At 51.3% G+C, this 19,357-nt stretch overlaps 1 protein-coding gene across 1 annotated transcript; it reads left to right on the top strand.

The window, feature by feature from the left end:
• The first annotated feature begins 11 nt into the window (after positions 1-11).
• On the top strand, positions 12-19,167 carry LOC135815058 (uncharacterized). The gene is made up of 15 exons (XM_065328290.1): positions 12-415; positions 1,889-2,080; positions 2,407-2,523; positions 3,046-3,105; positions 3,798-3,900; positions 4,198-4,247; positions 4,562-4,605; positions 5,212-5,289; positions 5,989-6,131; positions 6,501-6,567; positions 7,219-7,354; positions 8,014-8,161; positions 8,535-8,690; positions 8,844-10,081; positions 18,427-19,167. Exons 1-15 carry the CDS (start codon positions 236-238, stop codon positions 18,457-18,459), a joined length of 2,745 nt encoding a protein of 914 aa, XP_065184362.1. The 5' UTR covers positions 12-235; the 3' UTR covers positions 18,460-19,167.
• The last annotated feature ends 190 nt before the right edge of the window (positions 19,168-19,357 follow it).

Raw genomic sequence — 19,357 nt, 5'->3', positions numbered from 1 at the left:
AAATTCCAATGCACTTTGCAGTGCACTTTTCAAGTTACTTTGGAGAAAAGTTCAAGTTCTGCTTGTCAATGAACGAATTCTTCGAAGACCAAAGTGCCAAAAAGTGGAGGAGTTTATCTCTCTCGACTATAATCTATTCGTGATGTGGCTATGTTGTAGTTGAGGACTGCTCGTATGCAGTCGTTGGTGAATCCAGTCTCGTAAAATCTCTACTTTCTTTCGAAAGTCACTGACAATGGGTGCTGAGTTAGGAGTTCTTTCAGACTACTCAGTGTATGAGCCCACCGTTGAGCAAGATTCCACTCACTTTTTTTCAATTCAGTCAGCGCAGCATGAGGATGGGAGGCCTGCCAGCGTGTTTATTCACGAGGACGACGAGTCAGGGAGTAGGACGTTTGCAGAGAACGAAGTCAAGGTACGTACATGTATTGTAATTGCACACGTACATAGTACTGTCACTACTGTGTAACCTGTTTTCTGTGTAGTAGTGTCACAACATGCTGCACTAATGATGCTTGTGAGTACAGTAAAACCTGTCTAGGCGACCACTCGGATAAGGCGACCACCTGTCTTAGAAGACCACTACAACCAGGACCAAGGGCCTAGGGATGCTATTTCCAGTCAAATGACCCTGGACAGGGAGACCACATTTTGAAGGTCCCTTGAGCGGTCGTCTTAGACGGGTTTTACTGTACATTGCTAAGCTGCATAGTAACGAGTAGTAGTAGTGACTGGTGCAGCAGCTGCATGACTTGTACTGGCACATGGTGTGCAGAAATTGGCTCACAGAACGTTAGACCCAAGAATGTCCAGCCTGAAAAATAAATATGCTAGCAATACCAACCAGAATATGCAGCTCCGCATCCATGATGTGGGGTAGGTCACCTTTACAACTACTTACTACCAGAGACTTCTGCACTCTCGGCCGACCAACTCCACTTGCATATCACGGCCATAGCGAGGACAGTTCCGTTGAGATTTTGATTTTTGTCGGACACTGCGGACAGCTGTTTCACTTCAACAGAGCTCACCAGTGGAGGAAGTAGATAATGAATGATTGATATGAATGGATGATATTATACAACGCAAAACTTGCGCAAGTGCCATTTTCTACATAGAAATGCGGTATGCCGGCGGAAAGTGAGGTGTCGGGTGATACCAGCTCTAACAGAGGTGGTAATCTGTTGATTACTTTTGGCACCATTTCCAGCGCTGCAGGCCATGTCCCAGCAATGCACGTTTGCTTTAAGAAAATCCAAAGAAGAGTCACTCAGTGTGATGTACAGTGCTGTTCAGTGAAATCCAGCCGCGTCACTCAAGTACGCGCCGAGCGTTGCACAGCCCTAGACCTGCGAACGCTGGGTTGCGAAATGGTGCAAGGCGCAAACTTGACTCATGCAACCGGATTTCATTGAGCAGCACTGTACTAATTAAATTCACACTTAGGCTGTTTGGTAGGTTGTCAACAGCTCGTTAGTTTTGTCCCTGGGTTGTCTATTGTTGTCGCACCACACTCTTGTTTGGTTTCTTCACACTTGTACCTTTCTGTCGTTTCTTTTTATGTGTGTGAGGTCATGCATTTTACCGTTTTTGTTTTTCAATACTCTTCTTTGCGCTGTTGCTATCACACCCATGCTGTTTAAAATTCATTGTGCTTGGTCAGTTTCGTTTTTGCCTGTACCACTCACCTGACAAGAAAGCAATGAAAGTCCTAGTGCAAGAGGTTTGAGGATGTTGATTTTGAGGAACCCCAGCTGCTTTTTTTTCTTTTCTTGAGTGCTATTTCTTAAATTAATGATGAATTTTTCTCGTTGCATCGACAGCGTGTCTTGTTTAAGACTCAATTCTTACAGTATAATGATGTGCTGTTTCCACTTTGTTCACACAGCTTCTTCGACGTCTGCGGCATCCACACATTGTCAAGTATTTGAGTTCTAGTTCTCCAACAGCTGAGGGCCCAGTACAACTCGTGACTGAGTTTGTTCAGCCTCTCAACAGCATTGAAGCTGATCTTCATTCTATGGAAATTGGTGTTGGTCTTCGTTGTATTGTGCAAGCTCTTCAGTTTCTACATGAAACGGTATGCTTTGCATGTTTGATGTGCTGTGTGTCTGTCTGTATCCGTGTGTTGGTATGTGTGCATACGTATGTGCGTGCGTGTGTGCGTGCGTGTGTGTGTGTGTGTGTGTGTGTGTGTTGGTGTGTGCAGACGTGTGTGGGTGGGTGTTTGTGTGCGTATGTGTGTGCACGTGTGTGTATGCGTACGTACTACGCGCGCGTGTGTGTGTGCGTGTGTGTGTGAGCGTGTGACCTACAACTTTGTGAACACACCAGTAGCTGTAAGTCACTAACTAAATATCATGTCCTACACTGTATGAATGTGTGTCTGTCCGTGTGTGTGTCTAGTGCCACATCTCACACAACAATGTCTGCCATGACGCCGTGCTGGTTGCGGGCAGTGATCGTACTTGGCGTCTTGCTGGCTTCGCTCTTGCTTCAAAGTTTGAGTCTACAAGTAATTTGGTAAGCTAAGAGGGCTGTCGGTCTCTTTTTTTGTGTCTACTCTTGAACGTCTCTAAAAGCACTCTGCCTCATTGTAAACGTTTGCTGCCACCCCTGTGCAGAGACATGAGCCTTGGAGGGTACAGTAAGCTTTCAGCCTTTGGTTCTCTGTCAGACTGTGCTGTGCTGAAGAGCTCTACTAGGGAGAAACACTTGATTTGCTGGCCTCCAAGTGCTATGTATTATGGGGGGGGGGGGGGGGAGGGGGGCTAGCACTCATGATTGCTTAAGACCAGCCTATCACAGTCATTGAATGCCCGCGGTCTCTGAAGCCAGGGTGACGCCTGTGCATTCAACACCTTCTTTGCCAAGGAAACATGAAACATGGCATACAGTGTCGTTCGCAAGCGGTTTCTTGAGACGGCTTCACATGTAGCTCTCCTTGGAGGCAGCTAGAATGTTGGTGTACGCATGTAGATATTTAGCACATCAGCGGTGTTCATTATTCACTGTCTCACTCTCATGTTCTCCACGTGTGTTTAGTACCTCAAGTCTATAGCAGAGTTCCGAGATCCTGACAGCATCCCGCCAGAAGATCGCGGTGTAAGTAGTGTTAAAATTGTTATGGCATGTGACCCCCAGGAACTCTCTGTTATGACACTTCTCTACAGAGTAGCCTCACATCAGTTTGTCATGTGACTTTTAAAAGTTTGTGTAGAAAGTGATCATGACAGGTGGACAGTGGAACCAACATGGCCGACATCATGTGACCCGGCGATTCAAGGGTTGACTGGAGTTGGAACCAACATGGCTGTCCTGTATTGTCATGTGATAGATGTGAAGCCACTCTATTCCCTGATATCCTACAGTGTGGTGATGTGGAATGGGTAACATATCAGCAGCATGTGATTTGAGGCGCTTCTAGTTCTTTGGTTGACTAGAGCGACTGTGAGTGGTTCTAGCTCTGCCAGACCAGGGACATTATGAACCTAGCTCTGCCACACCAGGGACATTATGAACCTAGCTCTGCCACACCAGGGACATTATGAACCTAGCTCTGCCACACCAGGGACATTATGAACCTAGCTCTGCCAGACCAGGGACATTATGAACCTAGCTCTGCCACACCAGGGACATTATGAACCTAGCTCTGCCACACCAGGGACATTATGAACGTGTTGGCACTACTGGTACAAGTACGTACATCCACTGTCGCATGGCATCGTGTTATTGTCTGCTTTCGTCGCTCCTTGATTCAAACACTTGTACTCGGTGTGGCTGTGTTGCCCACTCAGGATGCTAGCACTTCAACGAAGGTTTCGTCGTGCCCGCATGCAAGAGATGCGTGGGGACTGGGCTCTCTTGTCCTGACGTTCGCCGACAAACTAAGCTCCTATGGTACGTGCTGTGTGGTCTCCTGCTGCTACTGTAGATCTGAGAGCTTTCAGCATGTCTTGAACAGTACAGCACATACTGGGGTGTATTCTAGAACATAGAAATGTCCATCCCAAATCTCGGCCACCACCCCTCCTGGAACGTTTACTTCTATAGCCGACTCATGCCCTTCACCAAGCGGAGTATGTTGCTGGTTGACAGAGAGACAGAGAGAGAGATTGACTTCATTGCACACAGTCTGTACTTCGAATGCGTAGATAAACGCCCAGTTTTAACAATGCCTTGTTGGATTATCTACAGGCGAACTAGAAGCAAGTCTGTCGGAATCTCTGCTCCATCCGGATCCCGCGGTAAGGACTGCGCAATGTGGAGATGTTGCATGTTTTGACGAGAATTCTGTACATGTTTCACTAGTATTGTATTTTGAGAGGAGCTCATAATTATGGTTGTACGTGTGCGTTTGTTCCCGGGTCGTACATGTATAGCAAAGGATGGCAGTACTGGTGTCGGTCATGGTTCTTCCTTATAACACGAGTTTTTACTATAGCGCAAGTGGAACCCGAAATGTTTACGGGAGAGTTAGGAGGGAGGAGAGGAGTTTGTCATCATTCTGTTTTGCCTAGTATTCTTGGTTTGTGGCTGTACCATTCCTCTGTGATTGCAGTGTCGACCTACGATGAAAGACCACCTCTCAAGCAGTATGTTCAGGTAAGATTATGATGCGATTACATGTGTAGGTGTGTGTCTGTCTGTGTCTGTGTAGGTGTGTGTCTGTCTGTGTCTGTGTAGGTGTGTGTGTACATGTGTGTGTGTGTGTGTGTGTGTGTGTGTGTGTGTGTGTGTGTGTGTGTGTGTGTGTGTGTGTGTGTGTACATGTGTGTGTGTGTGTGTGTGCGTGTGCATGTGTGCGCGTGCGTGTGTGTGTGTGCGTGTGTGTGTGTGCATGCGTGTTTTGTCACCGCCTTTTGTGTGTGTGTACGCGTGTGTGTGTGTGTGTGTGGATATGGGTGTGCGTACGTACATCTGCATGTGGATGTGTTTTATTGCGTGTGTGTGGATGTGTGTGGGTGTGCGTGTGCGTGCGTGTGTACACGTGTGTGGGTGTGTGGGTGTGTACGCGTACACCTCCAGTCTCTTTTCTACATTGGTTACTGGCTCAGTATTCGAGATAAAATCTGCATGTACTAGTAGTATATTATATAAATGCATGCAATGAAGTACATGTATTCTCATTCTGTCAAGCACATGACTGCCATGATCAAGCACACAGATTACAATGTCCTGTTCCCTGCCGTTCTCCTTGTCCCATTACAGCAATCAGCTAGTCAAAGTTCTACAGTTTGTCAATGACATCACCCTGAAGGAGTCGAAAGAGAAATCTGCTTTTTTCAGGTGGGTACTGCTGATAGCATTAGTGAGGTTCTGTTCTACGTGACCGGAGTGCAATGCCAGTATTTATTTGAGCCTCAGGCTGAGAAAAGGGTACTATTGTCCTCACGTGCACAACTGAGAAAAGGGCACTTGAAAGCAGGGTACAGACCTTCGCTCTGTAAAGTTGCCTTCACATCTGTGGCCGTAACTTTGTGATACTTTGAGATTTTTCAACACGGTTTTCTGCATATGAATCAGTGAGATTTTGAGTGTTAGGTATGCTATCTAACTCAATTTGACCAAAAATGACAATAGCACCCTTTTCTCAGCCTGGGGCTCATTTTTGATTTGAGTGCTCGTGTGTTTGGGGGCCTCACTTGTTCTGCTCACCGGTCGCACGAAGAAATCATGTGGAATGTGAAGTGGGAATTTTCCTGGTTCCAATGCTGCAGTTTTCTTATGGCCTGCTGCCAAATGTGAGTGATGCTCAAATCTGCATTATTTTGCTTGTGCCACAGTGCAATGTACATGATGTAGAGATCCTCACATTTGCCTAGAAATCTGGACCCAAATCACACGGACTCGTTGACTCTAGCCCAGATACCGGTTCTTTACTTGGTTTCTCTCTCTCTCTCACGTGCGCGCGCGCGCGCGCGAATTTTACTTACTTGCTCCTCGTTTTGGTGCACATTTGTTGTTGCTCTGGATTATACTCTGTAGGGGTCTTCCGAGGCGCTTGCAGCAAATCCCAGCCAGCCTTGTTGCACAGTACCTAACCTCAAAGCTCCTCTCTCGCTTCGTACTCTTGGAACAGTCTGCCAGAGAGCATGTTGTGCCCTGTCTCCTCGTGCCGCAGCCAAATGGTATGTTGAGTGAGCTGTTCCATGCTGGTGCTTGTTGTTGCTATTGTTTTGTATCTTTATTCTCACGATGGACAATGGCCAATAAGAGGTTGTTCTTGTTCTTGTTCTTGCTCTTGTTCTTGTTTACTAAATCCCAAGTGCGGTCCGGACCAAACGAGTTTTCCGGCAAGCCTTTACTCATCATGTAGAAAGAGTTCCTATTTGAGGCGTCTATTTTTGAGAGAAGTTGATTCTAATGCTAAGCTTTGGAGACTAATGCTAGTTTTGCTACCGGCTGATCTTTTGTAAAACGCACCGATTTGTTGCAACTAACAATTAGTTACTTGCTTTACTACTGGTACCTGTGCTGTGTGTGATTTATATTTGCAGATGCAAGGAGATCTAGCTCCAAGTCCGGGTCCAATGCGACTGGTATATTTGGTGAAGTACTATACAGGTGAGACATGTGCATGTGTGTGTATGCATGTGTGTGTGAGCGTGTGCATGTATATGCCAGTTGCCATTCTGTCATTCTGAGATTTCCCAGTGACACTAGTAGTGCATTGTACACTGTACATACAACTAGAGACTATGTGCTCGGGCCATGCATGTTTTAGCCTTGGCTGGCTCATCCATCATGGCCTTGCATGACCATATCTATGCACTGGACAGGATGCCAGCCATGTGTGAACCCGGCTACTGTAAAGCGTGAAATTTTCGCGGCGTTTTTAGTTCGCGTTTTCAGAATCCGGACAGGTTTGCGAGGTTTTAATTTTGCGATTGCAGAATGGCATTCTTGCTAAACCTTTCATGGATCTCCTTTTCGCGCTGTCTAAATTTCGCGATTTCCACGCGGTCGCGAATTTCGCAGAAATTAGACCATCGCAATAATTTCACGGTTTACAGTACATCTGTATTGAGTTTCGTCCGCTTTGTACAGTGCTGTGCATATTCCCAGTTTAGTGTATGGCCTATGCATTGGATGCCCAGATCATATCACGTCCCCTTAGAGGGCAAGCCCCATTGGAGCTCACATCTTCCGCTGCAGTCTTTTCACTGTGTTGTGGCTCTCGCCTGCTGTCCTTCTTTCCCCGGCGTTGCTCTTCAGGCAGCACATAATTCCTCTGCTGCTGAAGCTGTTCTCAGTGGAGGACAAGCATGTACGCCTGGTGCTCCTGACCTACCTGCATCACTACTTGCCATTCCTGGACACGGCCATGATCAAGGACCGCGTACTGCCCCACGTTAGTAACCATGTAACCATGTACATGCTCCTTGTTTTTACCTCTCTGATAAGCATCCTATGTGCATGATAATTTCTCCCACTCGTCCCAATATGAGATCAGGACACCTCATTGCAAACTCCTAGTATTGATGCTCAATAGTTGCACTTGTTGTGCTGGCGATGTACATGTATGTGGCCTTCCAACTACTGTAGAACGGGTAATTTTAGCGACTATTAATTTTAGCGTTTTCCCATTGTCAACCGGTTAGCGATGTTTTATTTTAGCGATTTGCAGCGATTTTACTCACGGATCACCAGTGCACTACTAATGTCTCAGCGGATTAGCGACTTGAAACTTTAGCGAAAATGAGTATATCGCTAAATTCGCTAGGGTTTTTACGTCACTAAAATTACCCGTTCTACAGTACACTCTACAGTCAACTTTGCGTATAACAACACTCGGCGGGGCATCAGAAAAGTGTCCTTATTCACGAAGTGTCCTTATACCCGAAGTCTCATTGTATGTATTACAGTTAGATGGGACTTTGCTCTGGACATGGAAATTCTGTCGTTATTCGCGAATTGTCGTTATGTCCGCGAAGTTGACTGTACAAATAAAACACCCAAGTATCTCACTGGGCGCTGCCTGCTTTGTTTGCTTGTTGGTTCTGCTAATAGGTCTTGATTGGCCTGCACGAAGATGATGATGAGATTGTTGCGGCCACTTTCCACGCATTGGGTGATATCGTGCCCGTTCTCGGTGCGTCCATTGTTGTCGGTCTCAAGTCGGTGTCCAGGTTCTCATCAAACACTCCACGCCCTTCAGGTACATGCACTTTCTTGATTTCGTATTTCGACTGTGGCTGCAATACGGAGAGGGGTGTGTGTGTGGTGGGGGGGGGGGGGGGGGGGTGATGTTGGGTGCTGAGCTCATATCTCTGTGTACTGCTGCACTCACTGGCATATATATATTTTTTGTTTCTTTTATTTTAGTTCGTTCCACTATGGACCGCGTGCACATGGTCGTAGTGAGGTTATCCATACTCACTTTCTTGACGAAAACGGGTGCTTTAAAGAGACGTTTGGCTTTGGTTCTTTGCAGATCTAAAAACAGTGCAACATCCATATCTTCCTACAGGTTTATACGCACTTTGTACGCACTGGATCATTGTGTGCTCGGTCTGTTGTCTCCATTGCAGGTGGGCCACAGCGGTTTGTCCAGCCTTCGCTGCGACCATCGGTCTCCGTTGGATCGCCCACGCCATCATCACCATCCACTTCTCATCACTCCTCGCCTCGTCATGCGCAGGCGGAACGACCCTCTTGCATCCGTGTGGAAGCAAAGAGCAGCCGTGGTAAGTACTCTACAAGACAAGTACATTGTGCCTGTGCAATGTGTAGATATGGGCCTACTTGTGGTGGGTCTATGGTGTGGTACATGTATAGTACTAGAGCACTTTCATGAGCAGCACTGTACGAGTAACTTTTTACGTGTGCTGTCTTCTCAGGTTTGCAAGGTCAGAAGGAGAAGTCGCCCAAGTCACCGAAACAGGTGCACTTCTCCCCCGAGAATGACTTTGCCACCACCGAGGACGCACTGCGCCAGTCGCCCACCTGGAACAAGATGTCCAGGTCGGGCGGGTTTGCCGCGTCAGCCGCCAATCACCTCAGCAATGGGTTCACACCTGAAGCCGATGCAGCACCACTGGACAGGGGACACAACAGTCCAAGAGACAGTAGTACCACGAGTCCTGTGTCTAATCCCCCCAGAGCAAACCATTCCCGATCGTCTCAAGAGGAGTTCAGTAGATGGAATAACACGACCAGCCAGCAAAGCTCCAGCGGTACTAGTGCTCTTTACAATGACGATGATGCTGAAGATGAGCCCTGGGAAGACTTTGATGACATGAGTGATGCTGACGATGGCTGGGGTGCTACCGCCTCTGCTGCGCATGAAGATGGGACGGGCGGTGCGATCCGTAGTGGTAGCAGTTACGACATGGCTGCAAAGAGTGGTGGTGCTGGTGCTGGTGCTGGTGATACTAAGGCTAGTGGTGGCGGGGACGACGACGGCTGGAATGACAATGCCCTGGGGGACAGCGATGATGATTGGGACCTTGATGATGATATCAGTGAACCCCCCAGTACAAGTAGCAGCAGGGCTACAGCTGCTCGAGAGCCCATCACTTCTGATTGGTCTGTGCAGCAGAAAAAGCACTCTGCGTCTGCAGTTCCGGCTTCTGGAAAATCTCCAGAGCTTGGTACGTCAAAGACCTCTAACATTTTCTCCAAATCTTCGCCAGGCCCAGCGTCCCCGTCTGCACCATCGCCCACCCCCTCTCCTCCAAAGGCCCCAGCCGCCAAAGGTTTGAAGCTGAAATCGAAACCCGCCTCACCTTCCTCAAAATCGACCGCTGCTGCAGCGCCTAGGAGCAAACCCGTAGAGCCACCCGCTCCTCCGCCACCAGTATCCGCCGAAGATGAATTACTTGCCATGCTAGAGCCTGACATCAAGTTTACAGCAAAGCCAGCGCAATCCTCTGGCGCCACCGCCAGTGGCATCAGCACCAGCCGATCAAAGTCAACAGCGGTCTCATCACCAGCATCGTCCAGGTCTCCGCTGGCATCCGTGCGTGCGTCAACCAGTGCTTCTCCTGTACCTACGGCCATTGCCGCATCACCTCCGGCCACAAGTGCTATCAATTTTGAGTACAACGCGGACGGCGATGCAGATGCAGATACGGGGGTGAGTTTATGTGTGAAATTAGGAAAGGGTCTTGGCTCCTTTTTAGAGAAGTAGAGAAATTGTGCATGACGAAGTTTTGTTCTCAACAGAAGAAAGTCCATTCTTTGTGTATGCACATAGCTTGTCTTGTGCTCTTCTTTCACTGCCTACTGAGAGTATTTGCATAATTGTATCTGCATGTCCATATAAAGAGAGAGGATCCCAGTGGAAAAGGTTGTGTTCCGTATTCCCCGGAACCAGGTTGCATCAGTACCGTAACTGTAATACCGACTGCGGATACTTTCCGAACCCACGTTCAACAATGGAGACAAACTTTACTGGTTCGAGTTCTCACTCTCAAAACACCAACTCCATCTTGGATTATCTTGGATGCACTCTAACAATGCCCTAGCAAAACCTATCAAGAACCTAGCTAGAACTGACTGTAGAACAAAGAATACACAGCTACATGTATAAGCAAGCGTCGATGTGTATAGGGAGTACAAGCAACACTGTCAATGGTGAATGCGTGACGTAGTCTAATGAGTACGTGTTGGCGGTCAGACACTTGACCTTATCGTATTATGGTATGAGTCATGCACATGTATGGAGCTTGAGGCAGTCATGCATGGCTACAGGTGTAGTGCTCGATGAATGCACGCAAAGTGCAGTCCTGTAATGTGACCTGTTGAAACCTGAACGGTACCAGGCGTCACCACGACTCCGACATACCTCCCTCGCGAACGAATCATAGCCTAATCAATGTATGCGAGTGAGACAAACTAATATTCCGAGTGATGTTCTAACTCCTGGGGAACTGCTATTGGATGTCACACCTAACATCATTGTGTCAAATGCATGCCGTAATGTCACTAGACATATCCGGGAACGAGGATACGTCTTATCTAGCCGGTTGGATGTATTGTTCACTCTGATTGTGGATTGCTTGCTAACACTACAGTCACAGCCTTACTACCTCATCGCCACTGCCGTACCACCATCCACTATTCGCTCAGCTGGTGACATTGTCCACATTGACGTTGGCTGTGGCTGGGCAGTTCTCGGAGTCGAGCTCCACCTCACCCTCTGTTACCTCCAGTGGGATGAGGCGATGAACTGATCGTCGATACTCCTTGCCTTTGATCTTCACGTTGACTGCACGGACGACACCATCTTGCCCTGGGTATGTGGCTGTGACGCGTCCCAGAGGCCATGTCGCGCGCGGAGTACTCTCATCCATGACAAGGAAGACCTCACCCTCCTCGACGTCTTTTGCCTTCCTGTACCACTTGGACCGGACGTTTAGCGCCGGGACCATCTCGCGCAGCCACCTCTTCCAAACTTGCCTTGTCAGCACTTGTAGAAACAGCCAGCGCCGTCTGGGGTGGACCTTCTCCAGATCCTCTGTCTCCGCCTCGAGGTGTGTGACTGCAGCCGCGCGTCCCATCAGGAAGTGGTTTGGCGTCAACGCTTCTGGATCGTCGCTGTCAGATGATACGGTGGTAAGGGGACGGGAATTCAGCATTGCCTCGGCATGTACCAGCGCTGTTGAGAACTCCTCATCCGTGAGGCCAGCCTGGTGCAGCACATGCCAGAGTGCGCGTTTGACTGCCTTGACCATCGTTTCTACTACACCACCGAAGTGGGGCGTTCTCGGTGGGTTGAAATGCCACTGTACATCTCGCAGCTCGGAGTGGGTGGTTAGGCGGTCTTGATCTATCGTGCAGGTGGCTTCGCGCAGCTGTCGCTCTGCGGCGGTGAAGTTCGACCCGTTGTCTGTCACTATGAACTCCGGGGTTCCACGCCTCTTGCAGAATCGGGTCATCGCCATCAAGAACCCATCTGTGTCGAGCGAGTTGACGGGCTCCAGATGTACCGCTCTGGTCAGCAGGCACGAGAATACGCAGATATACCGCTTCTGCTGCACCTTGCCTCGTCCCTGGCGCGTCAGAAATGGACCGGCAAAGTCGATGGTCACCTTGCTGAAGGCGATAAGTGGTGACGAGGTCCGGTAATCCGGCAACCCTCCCATGATTGGAGTCAAAGCCTTCGCGTAGCCTCGTCGGCACTTGACGCACCTGTGGCGATGCTGTCGCACAACGGACTTCCCGTTTATCAGCCAGTACCGGTTGCTGAGGTTGGTCAGCAGGTGGTTGGGACCCATGGAGTGCTGACATCTCGTCTTCGTCATCCACGATCAGGGCTGTGACCCGATGTTTCGGTGGCAGGATGATGGGGTGTCTTGTCGTCAGCGGCAGATGGTGTGCAGTGGTGAGTCTCCCACCGACCGTCAGTACGGTTGTGCCATGTACCTCCTCCAGCTGGGGTCGCAGCTTCAGCAATGGCTCGTTGGGATCGGGTTCCTTGCCGGACTCCAGTCGCTTGATGACCTTGCCATACACCTCCTCCTGGGCCTTCCGTACCCAGAACACGTCGGCCGCCTGGACCTCTGCAGGGGAGAGAGCGGGTACTGTCATACCGTTCACTGACTTGGCAGATCCAAACTTGCGTCGTGGAGCGGGTGTTGGTCTGTTGGCGCCAGCCTCCCTCGGTATACGGACGTTACGTACAAAGCGCTGACACCAAGCGGTGACACGGATGAGCCGCGTCCAAGACGAGAAGTTGGAGGGGTCAAGCTGGTACTTCCCTGGAACCGCGCTGAACGACATAGCGGATCGCTTCTTCAGCTCTGCCGGCAGACTACTGGGAACCTCGATCGGCCGCGCCGGGAATGCACTCTCGGGTCCGCGTAGGAACTTCGGGCCATGCCACCAGTCGTCATCGGATGCGAGCTGGGCTGCAGATAGGCCCCGGGTGCCCTTGTCCGCAGGGTTGATTGATGTCGGAACGTGCCTCCACTGACGGGGGTCCGACAGTGCTTGGATCTTGCTGACCCTGTTGCCCACCTCGACTTTGAAACGGCGGCTGTGTGACCGAAGCCAGTACAGGACATTGAGGCTATCACTCCAGTACGTGATGTCGGACGAGCTGATGCCGAGGGCTTGGGCGACTTGTTCGGCTACCTCGGCGCCGAGTACAGCTGCTCGTAGCTCAAGCATGGGGATCGACTGTCGGTGTAGCGGGGCTGGTTTAGCCTTGGCCATGGCCAGCGTGGACCAAGCCATGCCGTCTGGATAACTCGCCCGTACGTAGACTGCTGTTGCGACTGCTGCGTCGGATGCGTCAACGAACACATGGAGGCTGAGCTCTGCATCGGCCGGATCCCGGTCTGGGTCCTTGAATGACCTGGTGGCTCTCACGGCTTCTAGCTTGGGCAGTTCCTCGAAGAACTTCCTCCAACCCTTAGCCTCAGGCTCTGCGAACTCCTCATCCCATTCCAGCCCGCGGAGGCAGGCGTCCTGGAACATGACCTTTGCTCGGATGGTGTAGGGTGACACTTGCCCTCGTGGGTCAAACAGAGAGGCCATCTTGCTCAGGACAGTGCGCTTGGTGTACTGCGTGATGACGGGCACCTGGTACTTGAACGTGAAATGGTCGCTCTCAGCATCCCAGGCGACTCCTAGCGTCTTCACGCAGGGTAGCGTGGGGTGTTGGTGGTCAGCTACCGAGATCAGCGTGTTCGGCGCCCGGTCGGCTTCTGGCACAGACTTCATGACCTCTGCACTGTTCGACATCCACTTCCGTAGATGGAAGCCTCCCTTGGCCAGTGTCTCCTGGACGTCAGTACGTAGGCCCACCGCCGCCTCTGGCGTTGGCGCAGACGCGAGTAGGTCGTCCACATAGAGGTTGTCCATGATGATGGTGTGTGTGGGTGACCCTTCGGCGGCATAGGTGGCCGCGACAGCCTGGACGGCCTTTCCGGCGAGGTATGGCGACGCCTTACACCCGAAGCACACTCGCTGGAATTCGAACACCTTGGCTCTTCCGTCGACCTCCCACAGGAATCGGTGATACCTGCGGTCTCTCTCAGCCAGCTCCACTTGCAGGAACATCTCGCTGATGTCTGCCATCAGAGCCACAGGTTCCTTACAGAACTTGAGTAGGCAACTCACGATGTTGTTCTGTAGTGCTGGGCCGGCGTGCATCTCCTCGTTGATCGAGACGTCGTTCTTCTTGGCCGCCGCGTCAAACACTATCCGCACCTTGGTGGTGGTGCGGTCCTCCTTGATCACGGGAAAGTGGGGCAGGAACCACTGGTCATCCGCATCGTTGTGCACTTCCGTCTCGGGCACCTCGCGGATATACCCCTTCGTCAGGTACTGTTGGATGACACCGGCGTACGCTGCTGCGAGCTCAGGTCGTTTGTACAGGGACCGTTGGAGACTCGCCAGTCGTTGTTGGGCCATCGGTCTGTTCGAGGTCACGTGAGGCTTTCTGTCTTCAGCGACCCACGGGATGCCAATGGTGACACGGTTGTTGTTGAGGCTCATGGTGTCGTCAGTCACCTTCTCGGCTTCACGCTCAGCTCGAGACATGGTCTCTCCCGTGGCTGTAGAGCGGATGGTGTCTAAATTGAACATGCTACGCACCATGGCATTCAGCTCCAGGGTTGGCTCGGTGGGCTCTGCGGTCGCGGCATGTGTGGCGTGGTGGACGGTTGGTTCCGCCGATGTTCCGCTCCCCTCCAGGAGACCGAAACAAATCCATCCGAGTGGTGTCTTTCTTGCGATTGGACCATGGCCAGGCCCACGGCGTTCGGCTAGCGAGGTGTGCAACTGTGGAACGTCAAGGCCCAGTAGGATGTCCACAGTTGGGTTAGCTGGGGTATCCGGATTCATCCCGCGCAGGTGTGGCCAGCTTGCCTTCTGCGCATCCCAGTCCACACGTTGCATGTCGGCGGTTATCTGAGGGAGAACGACCGCCTGCACTGGGGTTGTTGCAGTTGAGTCTTTGTGACAGATCTCTATGGGAGCGATCCTGGACTCGTGCTGCAGACAGCTGCCACCGAGAACAGTCGTGCGCACGGACGTGGTCTCACCGGGTGGGACATTCAGCTTCTCAGCCATGTCGGTGGTGATGAAGCTGCAGGTGGACCCAGAATCCAGCATGATCGTTGCTTGTAGCTCGACGTCTCCACATCTCACTGTCCCCACAGTCGTCATCAGAGCTGGTAGGTTTGCTGGGGTTTCGGCATGCAGGGCGCTCGCTGCACAAGCCATATTCGCGGTGTTGGTGCGAGCGGCGTTTTGTTGGCTACCGCTGCTAGGCCTGTCAGAGTCGTCCCTGTGGAGCAGCGTGTTGTGCTTGCCTTTGCACTTCCTGCAGTGGCTCGAGGTGCAATTTCTGGCGAAGTGGCCGTCCTGTAGACAGTTCACACACAGGCCCAAGAGGCGCACCAGCTCTGATCGCTTCTGGACGGGTAGCTGTTGGAACTCCTTGCACTGCGCCATTGCGTGCTCTTCCATGCACTTCCTGCAGCTCTTCTTCTTCCTTGGGGAGTCAGAGGTGGCGTCGCGGGTAGTGCCCGCTGTTACTGCGGCCAGGGTCGTTGACCTTCTAGGCGGTGGGGTTGGCTGAACGGCGGCCGTCTTGGTGGAGGTTGGTGTCACCAGAGAGGCGGCTTCCGCTCATTCGGCCAACCACTCAGACAAGACACCAAGGTCTAGTTCATCCGTACTAAGGCCCTTGGCCTTCACATACTCGCCCCACTGCATTCGATGGGGGAGCGACAGCTTGGCCACCAGCTCATCACGGAGCGCAGGGTTGTTCCTGTGGCCATGGCTCTTTAGCAGCTTCATAGTGAGGACGATGTTCCTCACAGATGTGGCCAAGGAGTGCAGGGCGTCCGTGTCCTCTGCTCTGGCTGGCTTCAGCGCCTTGGCCTGCTCGATTAGCTGTTTCACTACCAATTCCGGCCGGCCGAAACGACGCTCCAGTGTCCGGATGGCCTCGTCTACATTGTCTGGCACGGCCAGGAGCAGCTGTACTGCCTCCTGGGCTGGTCCCTTCAGGCAGGTCTGCAGGCGCTGGACGTTCTCTGCGTTTGAGTATGCGCATTGCTCCGTGCTGCTTCGGTACAGCGCGAGGAACGCGGGCCATTCCTCCGGCTTGCCAGAGAAGATTGGCAGCTTGCTGCTGGTGGATGACTGGCGTGCAGCCAGCTGTCTGATGCCAGCGTTACTATTCTCGACCTGGGAGGTCTGCCCTTGACGTAGGGCCTGGGTGATTGCACCTACAAACTCACTGGCCAGGTCTGCCATCTGACGCGCAGGATTGCTGTTAACTGTGCTGCCAGTAATAGTACCGGTAGTAGAGGTACAACCACTCATGTACGCGTCTTCGACCTCACTCGCATTACTTGCTGCGCCCTTACCACCGGTACACGTCTCCGTAGCTCTGGCACTAGAGTATCCACGTGGCCCTGACTCTGAGTCGGAGTCTGAGACTGTCATGTAGCCGCGTGCACGTGCACTCGTGTCGCGACGGTGCTTTCGTGGTGCGGGTACTGGCATGGATGCGTGTGGGTGACTGGGTGACGTAGTGCTCGGGATACCGCTATGCCTTGTGCTTGCGGTCGACTCGCAGCGCTCACGTCTCTCCTCGTGGACCTGTGCAGGCTGTGGTTGCACTACCGGTAAGCCTTGTACTTCTCTAACAGGCTCAGTGACACTACCAGACTTCGGCGCTCGTCGTTGTCTGGCACGGCTTTCTCGTAGGGCATACTCCGCTGCGAATAGCCGCTGCCTCAGCTCTGTCATCGATCGGGCCAGCTCATCGTTGCGTTCTCGTTCTGCCGCAAGATCCCTGGTTTGCTTGTCGCTTGCTAGCTCGACCATTGCCCTACTCACCTCAGCTTCCTCTAGGTTCGTCTGCAGTGCGTAAGCGTCTCGCTGGCGCCGCTTCTCGACGATCGCGGATTCATCGATCATCGTCTGAAGCTGTAGTAGTTGCTGCTGATACGCAACTTCCTTGGCCCGGAACTCACGTTCTACACTGCGTAGACTACTGCCAGTACTGGATCTCGGCAGTTGCTGACGCTCTACGAATGTCCTATCCCAGGGCTCGGGCCCTATTCCCCGCTGAATGGACTCGCTTAGATAGTCAGCGTAAGTGGCATCGGCTACAACAGCAGTGGTGTGTTCAATCGTTCTTTGAAGTACCTGTGTCTGTGCCTGTGCCTGCGGTTCTGGTTGATGAAACGGAGGTTCATTCAGGTGTTCATGAATCGGATCTTGGACTACGCATGGCGGTGCCTGGTAGTGGTAGCTGTGTGCCGGAGTGAATGCACGGACATGCTGGACATCTGAGTCCCTCTCTACATGTGCGTCTATCACTACGTCTACCGGTGGTGGTGTGCTAGCCTGACAGGCCTCTGCATGGTGTAGACCTACTGCTGATTCTGACGTTACGTGCGTAGATCTATGGGAAGCCTCTCCTTCTGATGGCTGAGATTCTACACCGACTACCGTGTGTGACTCTGTTGGTGTTGGAACAGCAACTGAACTAGGTGCAACTACATCATCGTCAAAGTCGATAAGCGACGTATCTTGGGCTGCAACCGCCTCATGCAACTCACCCGCTTCCTGGAAGACTTCTTCTCGCATCGCAGGAGAGCTGGAGGTCTCAACGGACCTTTCCCTCAACGTCCCTTCGGCTTCCGACATCGCCTGCTCCGTCAACCGGGCGATTTCCAGCCGCTTTTCCGCCACAGCCTGTTCCGCTTGTAACACGGCTATCCTGGCGCTGAGCCTGTCAGCTGAATTCGCGGTGACGGCTTGGCTCCTACTTTCGGTCATCCTGTCATCTCCACCACTAGCACCAGCGTAGGACTGGGTGTCTGTGTACCCGAGTTTTGGCGCTGCGACGCCTTTCGTCGTGCGCTGACTCCGCCTGAGCTTCTCCATCGTGGACGTGATCCGGCTCGAAGGACCACTGTGTTCCGTATTCCCAGGAACCAGGTTGCATCAGTACCGTAACTGTAATACCGACTGCGGATACTTTCCGAACCCACGTTCAACAATGGAGACAAACTTTACTGGTTCGAGTTCTCACTCTCAAAACACCAACTCCATCTTGGATTATCTTGGATGCACTCTAACAATGCCCTAGCAAAACCTATCAAGAACCTAGCTAGAACTGACTGTAGAACAAAGAATACACAGCTACATGTATAAGCAAGCGTCGATGTGTATAGGGAGTACAAGCAACACTGTCAATGGTGAATGCGTGACGTAGTCTAATGAGTACGTGTTGGCGGTCAGACACTTGACCTTATCGTATTATGGTATGAGTCATGCACATGTATGGAGCTTGAGGCAGTCATGCATGGCTACAGGTGTAGTGCTCGATGAATGCACGCAAAGTGCAGTCCTGTAATGTGACCTGTTGAAACCTGAACGGTACCAGGCGTCACCACGACTCCGACCGGTTGTAACTTTTCTATTTCTGTCTGTGTGTCCATACAGGGATGGGGTGATGATGACTTTGAGGACTTCTAATGCACGCATTTCTGCCAGTGGCATGTGTTGCTCTACTCTGCTGTGCAGAGGCCTGTCTCCCTTCGCTTTGGCAGCCACCAGCAGCATCGTTATTATGCATGCGCAGCAGCGCATTGGGAGAATTAACAGAGGTTGAGCCTTCTCGAACAACGACCTGTTCGTTTTTCAGTGTTCATATTTATGGATAGCTTTATCTGGTCATATTTAGCCATTTCCCAGAGCCAAATTATTTGCCTTTTACTCTTTTTTTTTTTTTTTTTGCTCGGTAACACGAGAACCCTAGGTCGTATGATTGCCAGTGCCATCGAAGCTGCTTTCTTGCTGACCTAGCGTTCCCGGCATTTTGCCTGTACAAGTGTACATACTAGCATAGTGATGTAATTATACTGTACATACGAATATAGTGATGTAATCGTTGTTGTCTTGTCCAGATGTCCTGTAGAACTTTATCTCAATGTACATAGGCCCTCAGTACCCCCGTGCCCCTATCAGTGATGTCGGACATCTTTTTTAAAGGCTTGTATGTTCCTTTCTTATCAGCATGGCGAGTATCTAGATTTGTATCCTCACCATTTTCTCATCATTTTGTGGCGAGCACTCCTTTTTTGGCACTCCTTTTACTGCATCGACCTGCTATTGTAGCCTTTGCAGTCACTTTGTAGGAAACTTTAGAATCTCAAACTGAAGTTGCCTGCACTACATCCCTTGTGTTTGGTTCCCGTCTTTTTTTTAGTGTAGGGGGGGGGGGGCAGCTAGTTCAGTCGACCGGTGCACTTATGCCAGTAGTGGTTGGATCTGTTGCCAACAAACCTGGCTGCTTGAAACCTGTCAACAAGAGTACATAGCCAAATGTGTGAAATGCGACATTGTTTGGTCCGTGACGGAATTTTCCGGATAG

This window comes from Sycon ciliatum, chromosome 4 (assembly GCF_964019385.1).
Source record: "Sycon ciliatum chromosome 4, ocSycCili1.1, whole genome shotgun sequence".
In the NCBI taxonomy this organism is placed as follows: Eukaryota; Metazoa; Porifera; class Calcarea; order Leucosolenida; family Sycettidae; genus Sycon; species Sycon ciliatum.
The sequence above is the reverse complement of the archived record's forward strand: the minus strand, read 5'-3'. Positions and strand labels throughout refer to the sequence as shown.

Excerpts from the sequence above, each read along its gene's own strand:
- LOC135815058 (XM_065328290.1), top strand. The coding sequence starts at position 236 with ATGGGTGCTGAGTTAGGAGTTCTTTCAGACTACTCAGTGTATGAGCCC. Across the intron at positions 2,524-3,045 it reads TTGAGTCTACAAGTAATTTG|TACCTCAAGTCTATAGCAGA; the intron begins GTAAGCTAAGAG and ends ACGTGTGTTTAG. Across the intron at positions 5,290-5,988 it reads GAGAAATCTGCTTTTTTCAG|GGGTCTTCCGAGGCGCTTGC; the intron begins GTGGGTACTGCT and ends TATACTCTGTAG.